The 16,417-nt window shown below is 57.1% G+C and overlaps 1 protein-coding gene across 3 annotated transcripts in view; it reads left to right on the top strand.

Annotated features, from left to right (window-relative positions):
* The window catches only part of CRHR1 (corticotropin releasing hormone receptor 1), a 50,204-nt gene extending 40,500 nt beyond the window's left edge, over nt 1-9,704 (top strand). For 2 of the 3 annotated variants that reach the window (XM_028164917.2, XM_028164918.2), the window contains exons 5-13: nt 4,065-4,171; nt 4,955-5,075; nt 5,298-5,451; nt 5,745-5,805; nt 7,957-8,029; nt 8,243-8,379; nt 8,618-8,753; nt 8,941-8,982; nt 9,481-9,704. In XM_028164917.2, coding sequence (XP_028020718.1) covers nt 4,065-4,171; nt 4,955-5,075; nt 5,298-5,451; nt 5,745-5,805; nt 7,957-8,029; nt 8,243-8,379; nt 8,618-8,753; nt 8,941-8,982; nt 9,481-9,621 — 972 coding nt within the window. In that variant the 3' untranslated portion in view covers nt 9,622-9,704. The remainder of the gene's footprint in view (nt 1-4,064; nt 4,172-4,954; nt 5,076-5,297; nt 5,452-5,744; nt 5,806-7,956; nt 8,030-8,242; nt 8,380-8,617; nt 8,754-8,940; nt 8,983-9,480) is intronic. The other variant, XM_007175845.3, reaches the window with a different exon arrangement.
* The last annotated feature ends 6,713 nt before the right edge of the window (nt 9,705-16,417 follow it).

The raw sequence follows: 16,417 nt of genomic DNA on the forward strand, positions 1-16,417 counted from the left end.
GTGAAAGAGGAAGAGGAAAGTCGCCAATTAGCCGAGCCGCCGATTTCTCAGCTCTAGGCCCGGACTCAGCGCTAATTAAGCATCAGCGCCCCAGGAACTGAAGATAATGGGTTCGCAGAACCACTGCCTGTGAAATGAGACTTGTGAGGGCCCCCAGAGGCCAGGCCAGGGAGGAGACCTGCCCACAGCCATCACCAGCAGGGGACAGGCCCCCAGCCGGGGAGCTTGCTTCATGCATGGCCCAGCCCCTGCACTGACCCCCCAGCACCAGCCTGCACCCTCCCCACACACACACTTGTCTCCCTCCACTGCAGAGACACCCCAAACTGCCCCAGCCAGCTCTCCCGTCCCCCCACCGCTCCCTTGACGCTTGCACACACTCTGCGTCCCTCCCCTCCACTCTGCTGGGCACAGGGAGCCCTGGCCCCCGGCACATCGTGGCAGGGCACACACTCTGATGGGACATAAAAGGGGCTCTGGGGGTGTAGGCTCGTGGGCCGGCGTTCACTGCTCGCAGAGGGGGTTGGTTCGACCAGGGCTTCTGGAATGCTTAGGAATCATCTGGACTTCTTGCTAAAATGAAGATTCTGACTCTGGATCTGGGGTGGGGCTTAAGGTTCTGCATTTCTGAAGATTCCTGCAAGCTCCTAGGTGATGCTGACGTTGCTGGTCTGGGGACCACACCTTGGGGAGCAAGGGGCTGGAGTGCCCAGGGTGGGGTGAGGGAGTAGCTCAGGAAGCCCAGGTGGAGAGGGAGAGCCTCAAACTGGGGTGGATGGGGGTGGGAGAGAGGCTGGGGCAGTGGGGACCAGGCGGGGAGAACCCATCATGCCATCCTGAAAAGGCATCAGGACAGGTCTGACACTGCCACCACTTGGGACCAGGTGTGCCTTGCAGAGAGTCTGGTCAGAATTACTTGTTGGATTCTGGTCGTGAGGGTGCAGAGGAGTGGCTTCTGCCCAGTGCCACACTGTGCCACCCTCTTCAGGGTACTTACCTGCCAGTCTCTGGTCTCCAGACTGGGCAAGGACAGAGTGCTGGTCAGGTCCCCAGGGACTGGCTGTGTCCATGTGTCCTTCAGGCATCCCAGCTGCTTCTGCAGTTAACGGTGGCTTTCTCTCAGGAGGTCACTGTCTCTCAGGGTGTCATCAGCATCTCTTGGAGTGTCACTGGGTGTCTCTTAGGATGTTGCTGGCTATTCTCTCCAGGTGTCATTGAACACCCCTCAGGGTATCACTGACCACCTCTTGGGGGTGACTGGCCATCTCTCCTGGTGATGCCGGTCATCTCTCAGGGTGACACTGCCATCTCTCCAGCAGTCTTCTCGGGCTCTCGCTGCACCGTAACCCCCCAGCTGCCTTGCTGTTTCTCAGTTTGCATCAGGCTGATGTGGCAGGTGAGAAGCAGGGCTGAGAGCCAGCCTGGGCCCTCCAGCTCGAGGAGTCAGGCAAAGGTGGTCCCCTGCGTGGTTTGGCCCAATTCTCCCCTTTCAGCCTCAGTGGAGAAAAGCCCTCATGAGTCCCCAACCTCCCCGTAGAAGCTCCCTGAGTATTCTGAGCCCAGGACGAAGAGAGCGCTTCTGTTTTCAGTCCCTGCTTATCCCCCCAAGAAATGCACCGCGGGGACAGAGGAAGGAGGGTCTTTAAGGCCACGCAGACCTGGATGCCGACGCTGGGCTGATTATGCAGCCCCTTCAACTGGAGAAACGGGGACAGAAGGACAGTCTCAGAGGGCAGTTGTGAGAAAGAAAAGCAGTGACGTCTGTAAAGCCCCTGGCGCAGTGCCCAGCATACAGTCGGTGCTTAATAAATGACTCATGCCACCCCAAACCAAAGGACCCCGGCTCGGCCTGCTGTGGGGGGCAGTGAAGGGCCTCCCTGCACACTCTGCTCATCTTGCCCACCTGGGCCTGTGCAGGAAGCTGGGGCATCACACCGTTCTGGGCTCCACAGTCTCTGCCACTACCCAGGGGCTTCGCAGCATGGATCTGTGGAAAATTTAATAAGAGGAAATTAAATATCAGTTCCAGACAGGCTGAATGTGTGCATATCTGCTGGGGTCTCTGGTCTTGGCATCTACCGCCAGGCACTCAGAGATGCTACCCCGCCGCCCCCCGCGTTTATACGATGGCAGTGAATACCCTCTGCCCCTCCCGCCCTCTCTCCCCACTGCCATTTACACCTCGCTGGGTCTCAGCGCTCCAGAGCCTGAGCTGCTAATGTGATTTCCTGTCATGTTCCTGAAAGCTTCTTCCAGGAAAACCAGCCCCTAGAACAGAGCTGCCTGGGCCTTCCGGGCCTCAGAGCTGCTTCGGTGAGGATGCCCCTTCAGAAGGGGGAGAGCAGGGGCTGGGGAGAGCGGGGGCTGGGGAGAGCGGGGGCTGGGGAGAGTGGGGGCTGGGGAGAGCAGGGGAGGGAGGGCTTCACCCCTTCTCAGATGCCTGTTAGGTGTCCTGCTTCAGAGGTACACCCCTTGTCCTTGGGTGGGTGAGTTTAGGCCTCAGTTTCCTCATCTGGAAGATGGGTAGTGCTGGACTTGATCCCTTGGGACCAGTTCTGATGCCCGTGGATTCTGTAATTCCGACAGGAGGGTCCACGGAGAGCCAGGAGCTCTGGTGGCTCTGAAAGGGTGCACAAGTCTCCTGCGAGCTTGTCTTTTTCTCAATACTTGCCAGTTTCCGAGCATCATCATGCCCATGCCCCACCCCAGAATTTGGAAAGGGTGAGGGAGGGAGGGGTTACCAGGGACCCTCCCCTCGCAAAAGCCAGTGCCTTTCCAACATCCATTTTTCCTTCCTGCACTCGACACACAGTTCCCAGCGCTCCACCGTGTGCCACACTCTGGCTCTTTAGCCCCTGCCCTCTTGGGACCTACAAAAGGGTGAAGGGGGCCTTTGCTCTCGCGGGGTCAAGAGTCTGCAGAGAGCTGGGCCCTGGAGACCCCAGTCCACCATCATGGGGTGGGGACCCGTCTTCTGCCTCAGCACCTTGTCAATCTGCACATGAAGGTGAGAGGCGGTTTGAAGCTGAGTGACCTTGAACGAGTCCGTGTACTTTTGGGCCTGTTTTTCTGCAAAATAAGGTACAGACCCCCTACTGGCTCTTCCCCCAGTGTTGCCTTGAGGGTTTGAAAAGATAACAGATATGAAAATACTCTGTAGGGAATTCCCTGGCGGTCCAGTGGTTAGGACTCCGAGCTTTCATCACTACCAAGGGCCCAGGTTCAATCCCTGGTCGAGGAACTAAGATCCTGCAAGCCGCACAGCGCTGCCAAAAAGAAAAATAAAAGAAAATACTCTGTAAACGGGAGGGCTTCCACACTCATGGAGCAAACTTTGATTGGAAAGGGGCCTGCCGCGTTTCCCAGCTTCCATCAGTGTATGAAATGAATTAAGTAATAACATTGGGAACTTTGTTTTAGTCCTGGGAGAGGACCCCATTGACTTCAAGCAGACCCCCTGGGCCAGGGGTGGGACCCGGGAAGCAAGTTATAGAGCCTAGAGAGGTTTTTTGTGGTTTCTAATGATTCTGTGGATGCTAATCCAGAGCAACTGCCCTTTCCCCTCCTCGCTGATAGGAGCGGGCCTCAGCTGCAGCGGGAGGGATTTAGGGGTGATGGAGAAGATGGTGGCTCAACTGAGAAACGGGAGGAGGAGAGAAGTCCTAGAGGGTTGGTCTGCACCCACAAGGGCCACCTGGAGTTGGGACTGAACGGAAAGGTGAACATGAGAGACCATCCGTGAGCCGTGCATGCGTGTTTGTGCACGCGGAATGGGGAACCCTATGTGATATGGAGATTCAAGTTAACTGACATTTTTCCCACAGCACGGAGCAGTGCACAGAGCACGGGATTGGGGGACAGACAGACAGACATAGACTCAGATTGGACGGCACTGCTCTAGGGCAACACCTCACACACAGCAGGGGCTCAGGAAGGGATAACTATTGTTGTCATGGCCCACTTTGTCCCAGGCACCTGTGGGGGTGGGCTGTCCTGGCACATTCAGTGGGCACAGGGGCGCAGCTGTGAAGGAGCCTCACCTCTGCCCCTCTCTCCTGCCTCAGAAGAAGAGCAAGGTACACTACCATGTTGCCGTCATCATCAACTACCTGGGCCACTGCATCTCCCTGGTAGCCCTCCTGGTGGCCTTTGTCCTCTTTCTGCGGCTCAGGTGAGGAGGCCCTGGGACTGTCCCCCCGCCACACCCCCCAGGTCCCAAGCAGGGGGGAGAAGTAAGATACAGGAGGCAGTAGTGGGCTGGGGGAGTCCTGCTCCCTCACCTCAGGGGGAGCAGGTGACAGATACAGATGTCCCAGGTCTCTTGGAACCTCTGGCAGGGTCACTTCTGCAACCCTGCCCAGTGACTGCAGAGGGGAGGGGGATGGCCAAAGCCCAGGCTCACCTGTGTCACCCACACCCAGGCCGGGCTGCACCCATTTGGGAGACCAGGAAGGTGGAACCCACTTTGGGTTTGAAGCTGCCTGGGCCCAGCACAACTGCCAAGGATGCAGGTGGCAGTGCCAGCCAGGTCTGTGCCAGGAATGGGGGCTGACAGCGGGGGCTGAGCATCAGGGCTGAAAGCTGGGAGGGAGGCATATTGCTGGAGGCCTTTTATGTTTTCTGAGCCTCAAACTTGGAGCTACAGGGAGGGAAGGGTGCTCATGGGAGAAGGGGCATCCCTAGTAGCCAAGCAGCCCCTGGTCCCTGCAGCACTGGCCGTGTGGCAGGCTCTGCCGCGGAGCTTAGGTCTGGGTGGGCCACAATTAGGAAGGGACCTGTGGGACATCAGGAGAGCCACTGCTGCCACCTCCCAGTGTGACTTAGTCAGCCCGCCCTGCTCGGAGCCCCGGTTTCCCCATTCATACATCTGGGCTGGAGTGATGCTGATGACCTATCCCTCATCTTCTCTCTCCTCCTCTTCCTCCTGTCACCCCCCCTCCCCTGCTGCCCGCAGGAGCATCCGGTGCCTGAGAAACATCATCCACTGGAACCTCATCTCGGCCTTCATCCTGCGGAACGCCACGTGGTTCGTGGTCCAGCTCACCATGAGCCCAGATGTCCACCAGAGCAATGTGGTGTGTCCTGGAGGGGCAGGCCCAGGGTCAGAGGAAGGGTCTGGGTGGGGCTGCCTTTGCAGAGGAGGGACCAGAGCCGGGCCTTGGAGCCCATAGCACAAGAGTGGATGCTGGGGGGGTGCCCCATCCTGCCGGGAGGAGGCCCCGGGCCTGGGGTGGCCCGCTGCTTCCTCCCATCCCCCCTCCCTGGTTAATCATCGCCTCTGATGGGGTGGGCGTCAGGGCTGGTGCAGGTTGGTGACAGCCGCCTACAACTACTTCCACGTGACCAACTTCTTCTGGATGTTTGGCGAGGGCTGCTACCTGCACACAGCCATCGTGCTGACGTACTCCACCGACCGGCTGCGCAAGTGGATGTTTATCTGCATCGGCTGGGGTGAGTGGGCCAGCCCCCTGCCCTGACCCGCCATCCTCTCCCCACCCAGACTCAGACCGGCTGGCTGGGGGCCTGAGACGGAGGCCGGGTTAGGGTGGTGGGGTGTGCACACAGCCCTCTTCCCCTACTTGGGGGGCACGGACAAGGGGAACATCTTAAAGGAGGCATGATAGGCCAGTGAGTACCTGGGGAGGCCCTGCCCGCCTCTAGGCCCTGGGCTGCGCTGGGGGCTTCCAGGCCTGCATCCCCCAGACTCCACCGACAGGTCCTGTGACAGCCGGTCTCTCCACCAGGTGTTCCTTTCCCCATCATCGTGGCCTGGGCCATTGGGAAGCTGTACTACGACAATGAGAAGTAAGTCACCTCCTCTTCACTGCCCTCAGGGGCCCCTGAGCCCCGAGATCCAGGCTTCCAGCCCTGCTCTGCCTGATGCTTCTCAGGGACCTTCAGCCATGTCACCTTCCCTATCAGGGCCACAGTTTCTCCATCCACATAGGGAGGGTGCTGGGGGTCAGATTCAAACTGAGTCTCCCTAACAGTGTTCTGCCTGAGGTGGGGCTGGACAGGCAGGTCCAGGCTCTTTTATCTGTCTCGGGCTTTCACCACAGGCAGAACAGCCTAAAGGTTACTGGCAGCCCCTGGAGCCCAACCACCCACGTTCTGAACTGTGGCTCCCATCATTAAGTAGCTTTATGACCTTGGGCTAGTTACTGCAGTGTGCCTCAGTTTCCTCATCTGTAAAATGGGCATCCTCATAATAGTGCCTCCCTCAAAGTGTTGTTGTGGGGATGACATGAGTTAATATATGTGAAGCATTTAGAATAGGGTCTGGCACATAGTAAATGTCATATAAATGTTTTCTATTAATAAAGACTTGTTTTAACAAACGATTCCATTGATTTAATAGGAACTGATCCAGACAATCTCAGAGACTCCTTCCAGCTCTAAAGTCCTGAGGGGCTGTACTTAAATGGAAGTAGGTGTTCCCAATCACCCCTGAAAACTGCGCTTCCGCTGCAGTGGCTCTCAGCCTTGGCTTGTATTAGAATCACGCAGGAAGCTTTAAAAAGTACCGATGACCAGGTTTGACCTCCAGAGAGTTGGATGTTATTGGTCTGGAGTGTGGCCTGGGCACCAGGATTTTTTAAACCTGCCCAGGTGATTCTAATAGGAAGCTAAGATTGAGAACCACTGAAAAAGAGAGGCAGAAAAAGTGGACACGGATGGCCAGCGGAGGTGCCAGGATCTTCTTTGCCAAAGTGTTCTCAGGAGCCCACTGTCTGACTGGGGTTCCAGGCGGCCTCCATCACCATGGCTATTCCTCTCCACCCATGACAAGGAGCCTGGAAAATTATATTCACATTTAGGAAGGATCAAGGTGATCCCTCCTGACTCCGGCCCAGCCTGGCTGGCTCTCTCTGCATTTGCACAGCCGGTGGTGTGGGGGCCTGAACTGGGAGTCGGGGGCAGCTGACAAGCAGGACTAGGGGCTTGGCAGTGATTCCAGAATGGTGGCCTGGGTCTCAGAACAGGAGCATTGTAAATCCTGGGCGATGGAGCCTGTGCCTGCAGGTGTGAAGGTGAGTACAGGGAAGGAAGAACAGGTTTCAAAAAGCTGCCCAGTGTGTGTGTCTGGGCGCATCTTGGAGCAAAAAGGATGGCTGAGTGCAGAGGAAAGTTGGTCTGAGCGTCTCTGGAGCTCCACCTTGTGGTAAGATGCTGACACTGCAGCAGAAGGGATCCAGGTGTGAGACCTGAGAGAGACCTTGCAGGCTCTGGGGCCAAGGACTGGACCTGGCCCCAGGACAGCTTGCGTTTGGTCTGCCCCGTGTTTTTTGAAAACTTGAATTGCTTCCAAACTTTGAAAAAGTCAAGAGGTTTCACATAAAAAATCTCAGTTTATTGTTTATGGAAGCATGCTGAGATCTAGGTACTGCGGATCTGCATGCCCGAGGGTCCATCATCTCTGCACAAGGACATGGGACTTCCTATGTGCCTCATCCCAGCCCACCCCCTAGACCTCCCTAGATCTTGCTGGAGGGAAACTCAAGAAAATGAAAAGCAATTCTGTCTCTCACGACAGGTGGAACCTGTAGAGTCTCTGCCTCTAGGTCGTTCAGGCTGCCATTAAATAAATTCAGAGATTGTTAGCTACTGAGCGTCACTGCATGACATGTACAGGACAAGGCCCCCCTCGTGGGCGTGCACCAGAGACACAGTGGGAACTGAGGGGAGCAGTGTGTGTTGGACCCATGCCTGTTCTATTCAGTGGTCTTTTCCCCAATCCCCCTCCCTGCCACAGTGTCTGCTTCCAGCTTTACATCTCAAAGGATGCTATCCATTCTGCAGATGGGAAGCTATCTTGACCTTCTGCCAGGGTTGGAATTGGGCCACCCAGATCCTGGCTTTTGGCTCCAGTCCTGGTCTGGCCAAGCACTGTTCCTCCCTCATGCCACTGAGCTGGACCCAGGTGACCCTCCTCCTCTTACCTCTGTGGCCTTCTAGGTGCTGGTTTGGCAAAAAGCCTGGGGTGTACACTGACTACATCTACCAGGGCCCCATGATCTTGGTCTTGCTGGTAAGAACTTGGGTAGGGGGACAGGAGAGAGGGGCTCAGTGGGGAGGGGCAAGCAGGGCTTACAGTGGACTAAAAGGATCCCTCTGTCTAGAGGTGGCGGGCAGGGGGCCAGGAATATGTAAGGGCTCATGAAGATGGAGGGAGAGCAGCAGGGGGGCGGAGGCCAGACCTGGGACAGCTGAGTCCCTGCCCTGTCCCCCACCTTCCCTCCAGCCTCTTGCACGCACCCGTGCCCAGGCCATCCCACCATGTGTCAAATTACAGATCAATTTCATCTTCCTTTTCAATATCGTCCGCATCCTCATGACCAAACTCCGGGCATCCACCACGTCTGAGACCATTCAGTACAGGTAACCAGACCTGCCTTCCCCACCCATGGGGCGCTTCAGAGATCCCAGCCTCTGACCCAGGGTATCCCCCCAGGCCTGAGAGTCCCTCCTGAAACCCCAGCTCCCCTTGTCTCAGACATTCTGGGGATCTGCTACAGCCCTCCCCCAGAGCTGGTCCTTCCCACCAAGCCAGAGGCCCCAGCCCCCTTCCTGGGTGGGCTGTGACTCTGGGCCTCCCCCCCTACCTGCCTCATCCCAGGAAGGCTGTGAAGGCCACTCTGGTGCTTCTCCCCCTCCTGGGCATCACGTACATGCTGTTCTTCGTGAACCCCGGGGAGGACGAAGTCTCCCGGGTCGTCTTCATCTACTTCAACTCCTTCCTGGAATCCTTCCAGGTACAGCCGTCCTCCACCCCAACCCCTCGCTCCAGCCCTGACTGTCCCCTGCACCTCTTCGGGTGGGGATTCTTCCAGGCAGGGGCCTGGAGGAGTGGGAGGCTGGGGACAGAAACGGGTCAGCTCCGAAGCTGGATGGGGCCGCACCTGCCCCCGTCCCTTGACCCACCTTCTCCCTCCATGCCAGGGTTTCTTCGTATCTGTGTTCTACTGCTTCCTCAACAGCGAGGTAAGGACCTGGGGCCCCAGGACTCGGGACGGCAGGAGGCCTGCCGGGACCAGAGACTGTCTGTAGCCTCCTCCTGCCCGAGGTGGCAAGCCCACTTCTTTGCTCTCATAGGCAGTAGGTGTGGGAGCCAGAAGCCGGGGCTCCAGTCTCATCAATGAGTGTGAAATGGGCTGTTGAAAACCAGGCAGCTGAGCCCTGGGACAAGGGATGTATGTAGGTTGAGGGCAGGAGATGTGTATGGGTTGAGGGTAGAGATTCTTCACGGCAAAGGCCATATAGCACCTTTGGGTGGATTTGAGAAAGGTACCCCTTGCTCAGAACGCTTGAGAAAATTGTCCTAACAAATATGCAAATCAGCAATGTTGATGATTGTTGCCACCTCCGACGTGGCCCCCTGTGCACAGCTCCCCTGTATAGCTGCTTGTGGAAGCCCTGGGAGAGGGGGGGGGCGGTCCTGAAACCTGGACTCAGACCTTATGCTCTGCTCTGTGCCCACAGGTCCGCTCTGCCATCCGGAAGAGGTGGCACCGATGGCAGGACAAGCACTCGATCCGCGCCCGCGTGGCCCGCGCCATGTCCATCCCCACCTCCCCCACCCGTGTCAGCTTTCACAGTATCAAACAGTCCACAGCAATCTGAGCTGGAGGGCCATGGGATCCCCCAAGATCCATGGCTGGGGAGATGGTCACCAGGCTCAGCTGGCCGCCCTGTCTGTGGAGGGGACCAGCTCTCTCCCACACCCTGTACCCCCAGGAGTAGCTGGCACGGAGAGCCCGGGAGGCCCCTCCCGCACCCCCAGTTGAGCAGGAGTTCCAGGCCTCTGAGAGCAGTCTGGGCCACGGGATGAATGGAAGATACCCTATAGGCCTGCGCTGGGCCCAGGGCCTCTGGCTCCCCTTTGCCCCAAGAATGGAACAGAAATGGAGTGGAGATGGAGAGCAGGGAATCCAAAGCAGCATGTGGGTCCCTCCAAGAGGTGTTTTTTCCCAGAGCACAAGATGGCAGCCCACTGGAGACCCCGGGATGTCCTCAGTGACTGTGGGGGGCCATCCACTCCTCCAGGGGCATCATGGGAAGCTCTTGTGACAGCATTCCAGCCACCGTGATGGTGTCCCCAGGCCTCAGCAATGCTGTCCAGCACCCCTGGGAACCAAGGCCATGTTGTCCGAAGCCCTGCAGACATCGTTAGAAATCAGGTGGCATCATCAGACATCAGGCCACATCACCGAGATCCTCCCAAGCCACCAGAAATTCATGTGACCCTGTGGCACTGCCACCAGAAATGCCCTGCCTCGCTGCCTTGCGCCCTTGGACCTTTACTACCCCACAGCCCACATGGGTTCCCCCTCCTTAACCTCCTGCCCCAGGTGTCTCCCCCTTCGTGAGATGATGGGGAGGTGGGAGGGTGACAGAGTGTCCTGGAGCAAAAGCCAGTGTGTGCCCCAGCCAAAGCCAGCCTCCCTTTGGGGGGCAGAGAATACTTGGGGCCACCGAACCTGCTGTTTTCAGTGACCTGGCCTCTGGGACAACCCCTCTGCTGGTCAAAGGGACCCTGTGGCCCTTGGATGACCTCATTGGGCAGCATCATTAGCTAAGCAAAGATAGAAGAGGGTGGGGCACTCAGCCCCCCTCTGCCCCGAGTTCCCCAGAGCAGGACAAGTGGCTCTTGGGGCAATCAGCCAGCTGACCGCTTACACCCCTGGTAAGGACCCAGCCACATCCAGAGATGCTGGACAGCCAGAGCAGGGCTTTGGGGGAGTGGGGCTGAGAGATGGGGGTGGCTAGTGTAAATAATAATATTTATCTTTCAGCCAGCACTTGTGAAGCCTGGTATGTGCTAGGGCTGGATAGGGAGGGCACCACAAAGAAATGGAGGCCACCTTCAGCCTTTAGGGCCACCGTGCGGTTGGGAAACCAATGGCACTCAGACACACGCCAATGATGGGGCGCTAGGGGAGCCCCTGAGGTCCAGCAGAGGACTTAGGAGAAGGGCATGGGCCTGCGGGAACCAGGTAAGGGCAGCTTTTGTAAGGGGGCGAGTTGTAGGGAGAAGGTGTAGGACACCACGGGCCGGGCACAGCTTGAGCACAGGTGAGTCAGTGGGACCAGGCCGAAGTGTGTCCCAGCCCCAGGGGAGGAGATAAGCTGGGAACAGGCAGGAATTAGGAAGCAGGGGAGGCCGAACAGGCTTGAATGCTGTCTTAGCATGGAAACCCCAGAAGCATACCAAGAGACAAGGCTTCGAGAACCAACTCCAGGGTCGGGGCACACACGCCCACCACCATGGGCAGCTGCAGCCAGTCCTGCTGCGGAAACTGGGAGAGCCGGGTGGGACCCACACCTGCGTCGTCCCACCCGAGGGGCGAGCGATGTGTATCCACCAGCTCCTGGGGGACAGTAATTCCCTGCACCTCCTGCGGAGGCCGGGAGAGTGCCGGGCACAATGTGGGCCACGTCCTCGGGGCAGGAGGTGGTTGGGACACAGACGCTCCACCCAACACACTCAGGCCCGGGCCTTGCCTCTGAGTCTCTGACCCGGAAGGAGGGTCACACAGGGGTGTGTGTGTATGCACGAGTGCATGGGCACACAGGTGCGTGTGCTATCAGGACACCAGGACAGACAGATGACCACGGTGCTGGGAGCCCCGAAGCTTCTGCTGGGGGAGGGGAGGTCCAGTGGGTGAGGATCTGGCTGCCCCCCGAGGGAGGAACTGGGTGTGTCCCTGAAGGCCATGTGGGGGACCCTGCTCTGCTAACTCCCCAAGCACTGTCCCCTAAAGGTGAGAGATGGGGGGACCAGCTGAGCAGAGGAAGCCATGAGAAGAGGACCAGGGGCACCAAGACGGAGATATGCTGACAGCTTCCAGAGCAGCTGGGGTGGGACAGCCGCAGAAAGGGTCCTAGCTGACAAGAGGGACCAGAAGTGACTTGAGTCTCAAATGGCCACAAGTGAGGCACCTTTCTCAATGTTGCCTTCCACCCAATGAAGGAGAAGTGAGAAAGCAAGGCAGTTCACGGACAATGTTGGGATGTGGGGGGCTGCGGGCATCCCAAGGACAGAGGAGCCTGAGAGGGGCTGGGGGGGGCTGTGAGGGGGTTTTATAGGCAAGGGCTCTTGAAGGGGCCAAGCTGGGGCGGTGCCCCTTTTCCTGCTTGTGCCTCCGGGCCGTTTTAGCTGATGGGCACCCTTTGCACGCCTACTGTGCGCTCAGCTCTGTGGGCGGGGGGAAGCAAGCAGCACCCCCAGGACGTACGCCAGCAACGGGCTGCAAAGCTCAGAGCTGCCGGCTCTGGAAGGTCGTGGGAGGACATCCAAGGCGAGGCTGCTGGTCATCACAGAAGCTGCAAGGGGTCCCTGGGCCATGGGCGCTGTTTCACATGAACCTCAGGATCCCTCTTGTCCAGAGACTGTAAGGGTAGAGGGGCTGCTGAAGCACAGCTGGAAACATCTGGGCTGCAAAGAACTGCAGCCCCACCTGCCAGGGGCAGGTGTGCCGAATTTAAGCCTTCCATGGGCTGCAGGGCTGGAGTCAAGGCAGGCCTCTGATGGGATTTCTGAGGGTCATTCTGCCCTGAGCTTCGACTTGTGGGTGGGTGGGAAGGGAGGTCCCTTGGGGCTGTGGCTGTGTGATGGGCCAACAGACACACAGGTCACCCCACTGTGGGAAGGGGCCGAGCAGCTGCAGGGTGGGGATCACTGCGGGACAGACCTCTCTCTCAAGCTGGGAAGAATTTTTCTCCATGCCACACTCAGAGGCTGCAGTTCCCTAAAAGTTACCCCACCTGAGCCCTTTTCTCCTTGGGTCCCTCCCTCATGGGCACAGATCACCAGTACAGGAAAAACCACCCTGTGGGGTTTGGGTTTTCCAGTTCTGGCTCCCCCCTCCCTGAGTGTGAAGGCATAGCCCCTGCTTTGGGGTCCTTGGCTTCCCCCACAAGGCCTCCTCAGTCCCCCTGCTGCTGATGGGACCCAGACTGGGACCCTGACAGACACCCTGGGACCTGAAGTCAGGGCAGAGGGTGCAGATCAAGGAGGAGGGAGGTTTTGGAATCCAGATAATAATTAATTGAGGACATTTGTAGGTTGCTTTGCAATCCACAAAATCCTTTATAACATTCACGGAAGTAGGGAACAGAACCAACCCATTTTACAGATGAGAAAACTGAGGCCAAGCGACTCCCCTGAGATCAAAGGTGTCTGGCTCCAAATCCAGACCTCTTTCCACCCCATCAGTTGACTGAAGTCACTGGGCTTGGGTTTGGGGAGGCCAGGACTGGTAAAGCAGCTCTGCGGGGAGGGGACAGAGAGGAGGCCTCAGGGTTTCAGATCGGGGACGTGTCCCAGGTAAAGAGGGAACCGGCCCAAAGACGGCCCGGCCAGTGTCTGGCTGCTGAGCCCAGCTGGGTGGGAGTGATGAGGGTTCTGTACATCCAGCAACCCCTTCCCCACCTTCCCAACATCCTGCACCCCTCCACTCCTTAAAATGATGCTTAAATGCAAACAGTACAGCCCAGGTCACCAGAAGCCTCTGTGGATCTCCCTGCCCAGCCCATGTGAGGGTGTCACTGGCCTCCAGCTCAGGGGTCTCTCAAGCTCATCTCATCCAGCCCCCTGACTTCAAACTGACCTTCCCACCCTTGGTTCAAACAGAGGGGGTGCTTCCTACATTTCAGCAATACTATCACTGAGCGCTCACCAGGAGCCCCCTTGCTAAGCCCCTTACATACTGATCTCATCTACTCTTCATACCACCCTATGAGGAAGGAGCTGTTATCCCCACTTAACATATGGGGAAAGTGATGCCCAGAGAGGTTGAGACGTGCCCAGCAGTGGCATGGCTGGATGTGAAGCCAGCCTGGCCTCGCTTGGCCCCCACGGTGTTTAACCCCTGTGCAGCGGGAGTTCTCTGTAGCATTCTCTTCCCTGACCCACCGCTCCCTCCAATCCTCTTCCTAAGGAAATTCTTCAGTTTCTCCAATTTTGTGGACGAACAGTGTTCAGAGACGAAGCCGGACGCAGGAGTTTGTGCCCAACAAGCGTGGGCCTCAGGTGGGCCCACTCCCTATCCAGCCAGCCCAGCCTCCAGGCCAATCACAGGCTGCCTGCCTCCCGGCGTCCCCAGCCCTGTCCCTGCTCCATTTCAGAGTGTCACCTCCTCTCTCCTACCTTCCACAGCCCCATTACCCCTGCAGATCCTGCTGGGCAGGCTTGGGTCAAGAGAGGCCTGGAGCAAGTATATTTTTCAAAGCTCTCAGTGTATTGAAAACACCAATGAGATCATCAATTGGAAGTAACTCCAGAGACCACTTTTGGCCACCAGGCTGCCACCCATTCCCTCTGCCCCTCCAACGGGTCCAGGACAGATGCCTGCTGCCCAGCCTCATTGCCCACTGGTCCAAGGCAGGTGGGGGCAGAAGCAACGTGCTCCTGCTTCTCTTGCTTTCATTACTGGGGGTTTCAGGGGAAGGAGAAGATGGTAATCTGGTCCCTTCTCAGCGTCTGTACCATCTCTAGAACATGCAGCTAGGACAGATCTGGGCCAGGAAACAAGGGCAGTGCATGGGCCCGGTGAGCTGGGCACCATCCCACACTTCCTGAGCAACCCCACTGGGCTGAGACCCATTGCCTGGGACCTGCTGCCCTCTCTGCCCTGAGTGGATAAAGATAAGTGTTCCAGGTGCCACCTACATCCCCAAACAGAAGGCAGAGACATTGCCCCTGGCCTGCCCTGGGCAGCGACCCTGAGAGCCCAGGCCATAGCTAAGGGGGGCAGTGGGGGAAGGAACAGAAGCTGGAGATCAGGGGGATGCCCTCAAGGAAAGGGGTGGGATCTGGGGAGGGCATAGGGGAGAGTGGGTGATGCAGAGTCTTAGAGCAGAAACACAGCCTGGGGAGTGGGCATCGGCCACTTGTGTGTCTGCGCCTACCAGGGCATCCTGCAGGGCGCTGTCAGGGCACCAAGCAGCCACAGAGAGGAGCAATTCCATGGCTGGGGGCTGGGGGCTGGGGGCTGGTGCTGGGAGATGGGATGGGGGGATCTGGGGAAGCAGCAATTGGACAGACACCCAAAAGCCTTCTGTGAGCTGGGTCCCAGGAAGAGCCTCAAAGGAAATGAGCCTCCAGAGAATTCGTTGAGCCCAGGCCACCAGGAGCCTAAGGGTAGATCGGGGTCGGGGAGAGGCAGGAACAGGCTCTGGGGGGCCCGTGTTTTTGAACCCCAAATGAGGGCATATGCTGGTCTGATTGGGTCCAGAAGAATTACAATGAGGCCTGTCCTGAGCACAGTGTCCCTGGAGGGGACCAGAGTTGCTCCTTGTTTTGTTCTTTTTAAAATCGTGGTAATACACACAGTATAAAACTTACCATTTCAACCGATTCAACGTATTAAATACACTCACAATGTTGTGCAACCATCACCTCTATCCAGTCCCAGAACTTTTTCATCACCCTAATGAAACCCCGGACGCACTGAGCAGTCACTCCCCATCCCCCCTTCCCCCAGCCTCCAGCCACCACCAACCTGCTTTCTGTCTCTATGATTTGCCTATTCTGGATATTTCATAACAATAGAGTCATGTGATATTTGTCCTTTTGTGTCTGGCTTCTTTCCGTTGCTTAATGTTTTCAAGGTTCATCCACATTTTAGTGTGCATCAGAACTTCATTCCTTTGTAGGGCAGAATGATACTCCATTGTACGGGTAGACTACACTTTCTTTATCCATTCATCAGCTGAAGGACATTTGGGTTCTTTTCATCTATTCCAAGTTATTGTGAAGAGTGCTGCTACAAACATTCAAGTACAAGTTTTTGTTTGAACACCTGTTTTCCATTTTTTTGGGTATATGCCCAGGAGTGGAATTGCTGGGTCATATGGTAACTTTCTGTTTAACTCATCAAAGAACGGCCAAGTGTTTTCCACAGTGACTGTACCATTTACAATATTCCCGCCAGCAACATATGAGAATCCCAATTTCTCCACATCCGTGCCAAAACCTGTTATTATCTGTTTTATTTTATTTTTTTATAATACTACCCCAGTAGGTGTCTTAGTTTTTGGTTTTTTAAAAGACCCAGAGACTTCTCTGGTGGCACAGGGGTTAAGAATCCTCCTGCCAACTCAGGGGACATGGGTTCGAGCCCTGGTCCAGGAAGATCCCACATGCCGCGGAGCAACTAAGCCCATGCGCCACAACTACTGAAGCCCGCGTGCTGCAACTACTGAAGCCCGCGCTCCTAGATCCCGTACTCCGGAACAAGAGAAGCCACTGCAATGAGAAGCCTGCTCACTGCAACGAAGAGTAGCCCCTGCTCGCCGCAACTAGCGAAAGCCCACACACAGCAACGAAGATAAAAAAAAGAACAGGGCCTAGAGTCTCCCGGACGTGGTGGAGCTGTCCTTGGAGGTAGGGCCTGAAGGACAAGCACGGGCAGCA

The sequence above is a fragment of the Balaenoptera acutorostrata genome, chromosome 20 (genome assembly GCF_949987535.1).
Source record: "Balaenoptera acutorostrata chromosome 20, mBalAcu1.1, whole genome shotgun sequence".
NCBI lineage: Eukaryota > Metazoa > Chordata > Mammalia > Artiodactyla > Balaenopteridae > Balaenoptera > Balaenoptera acutorostrata.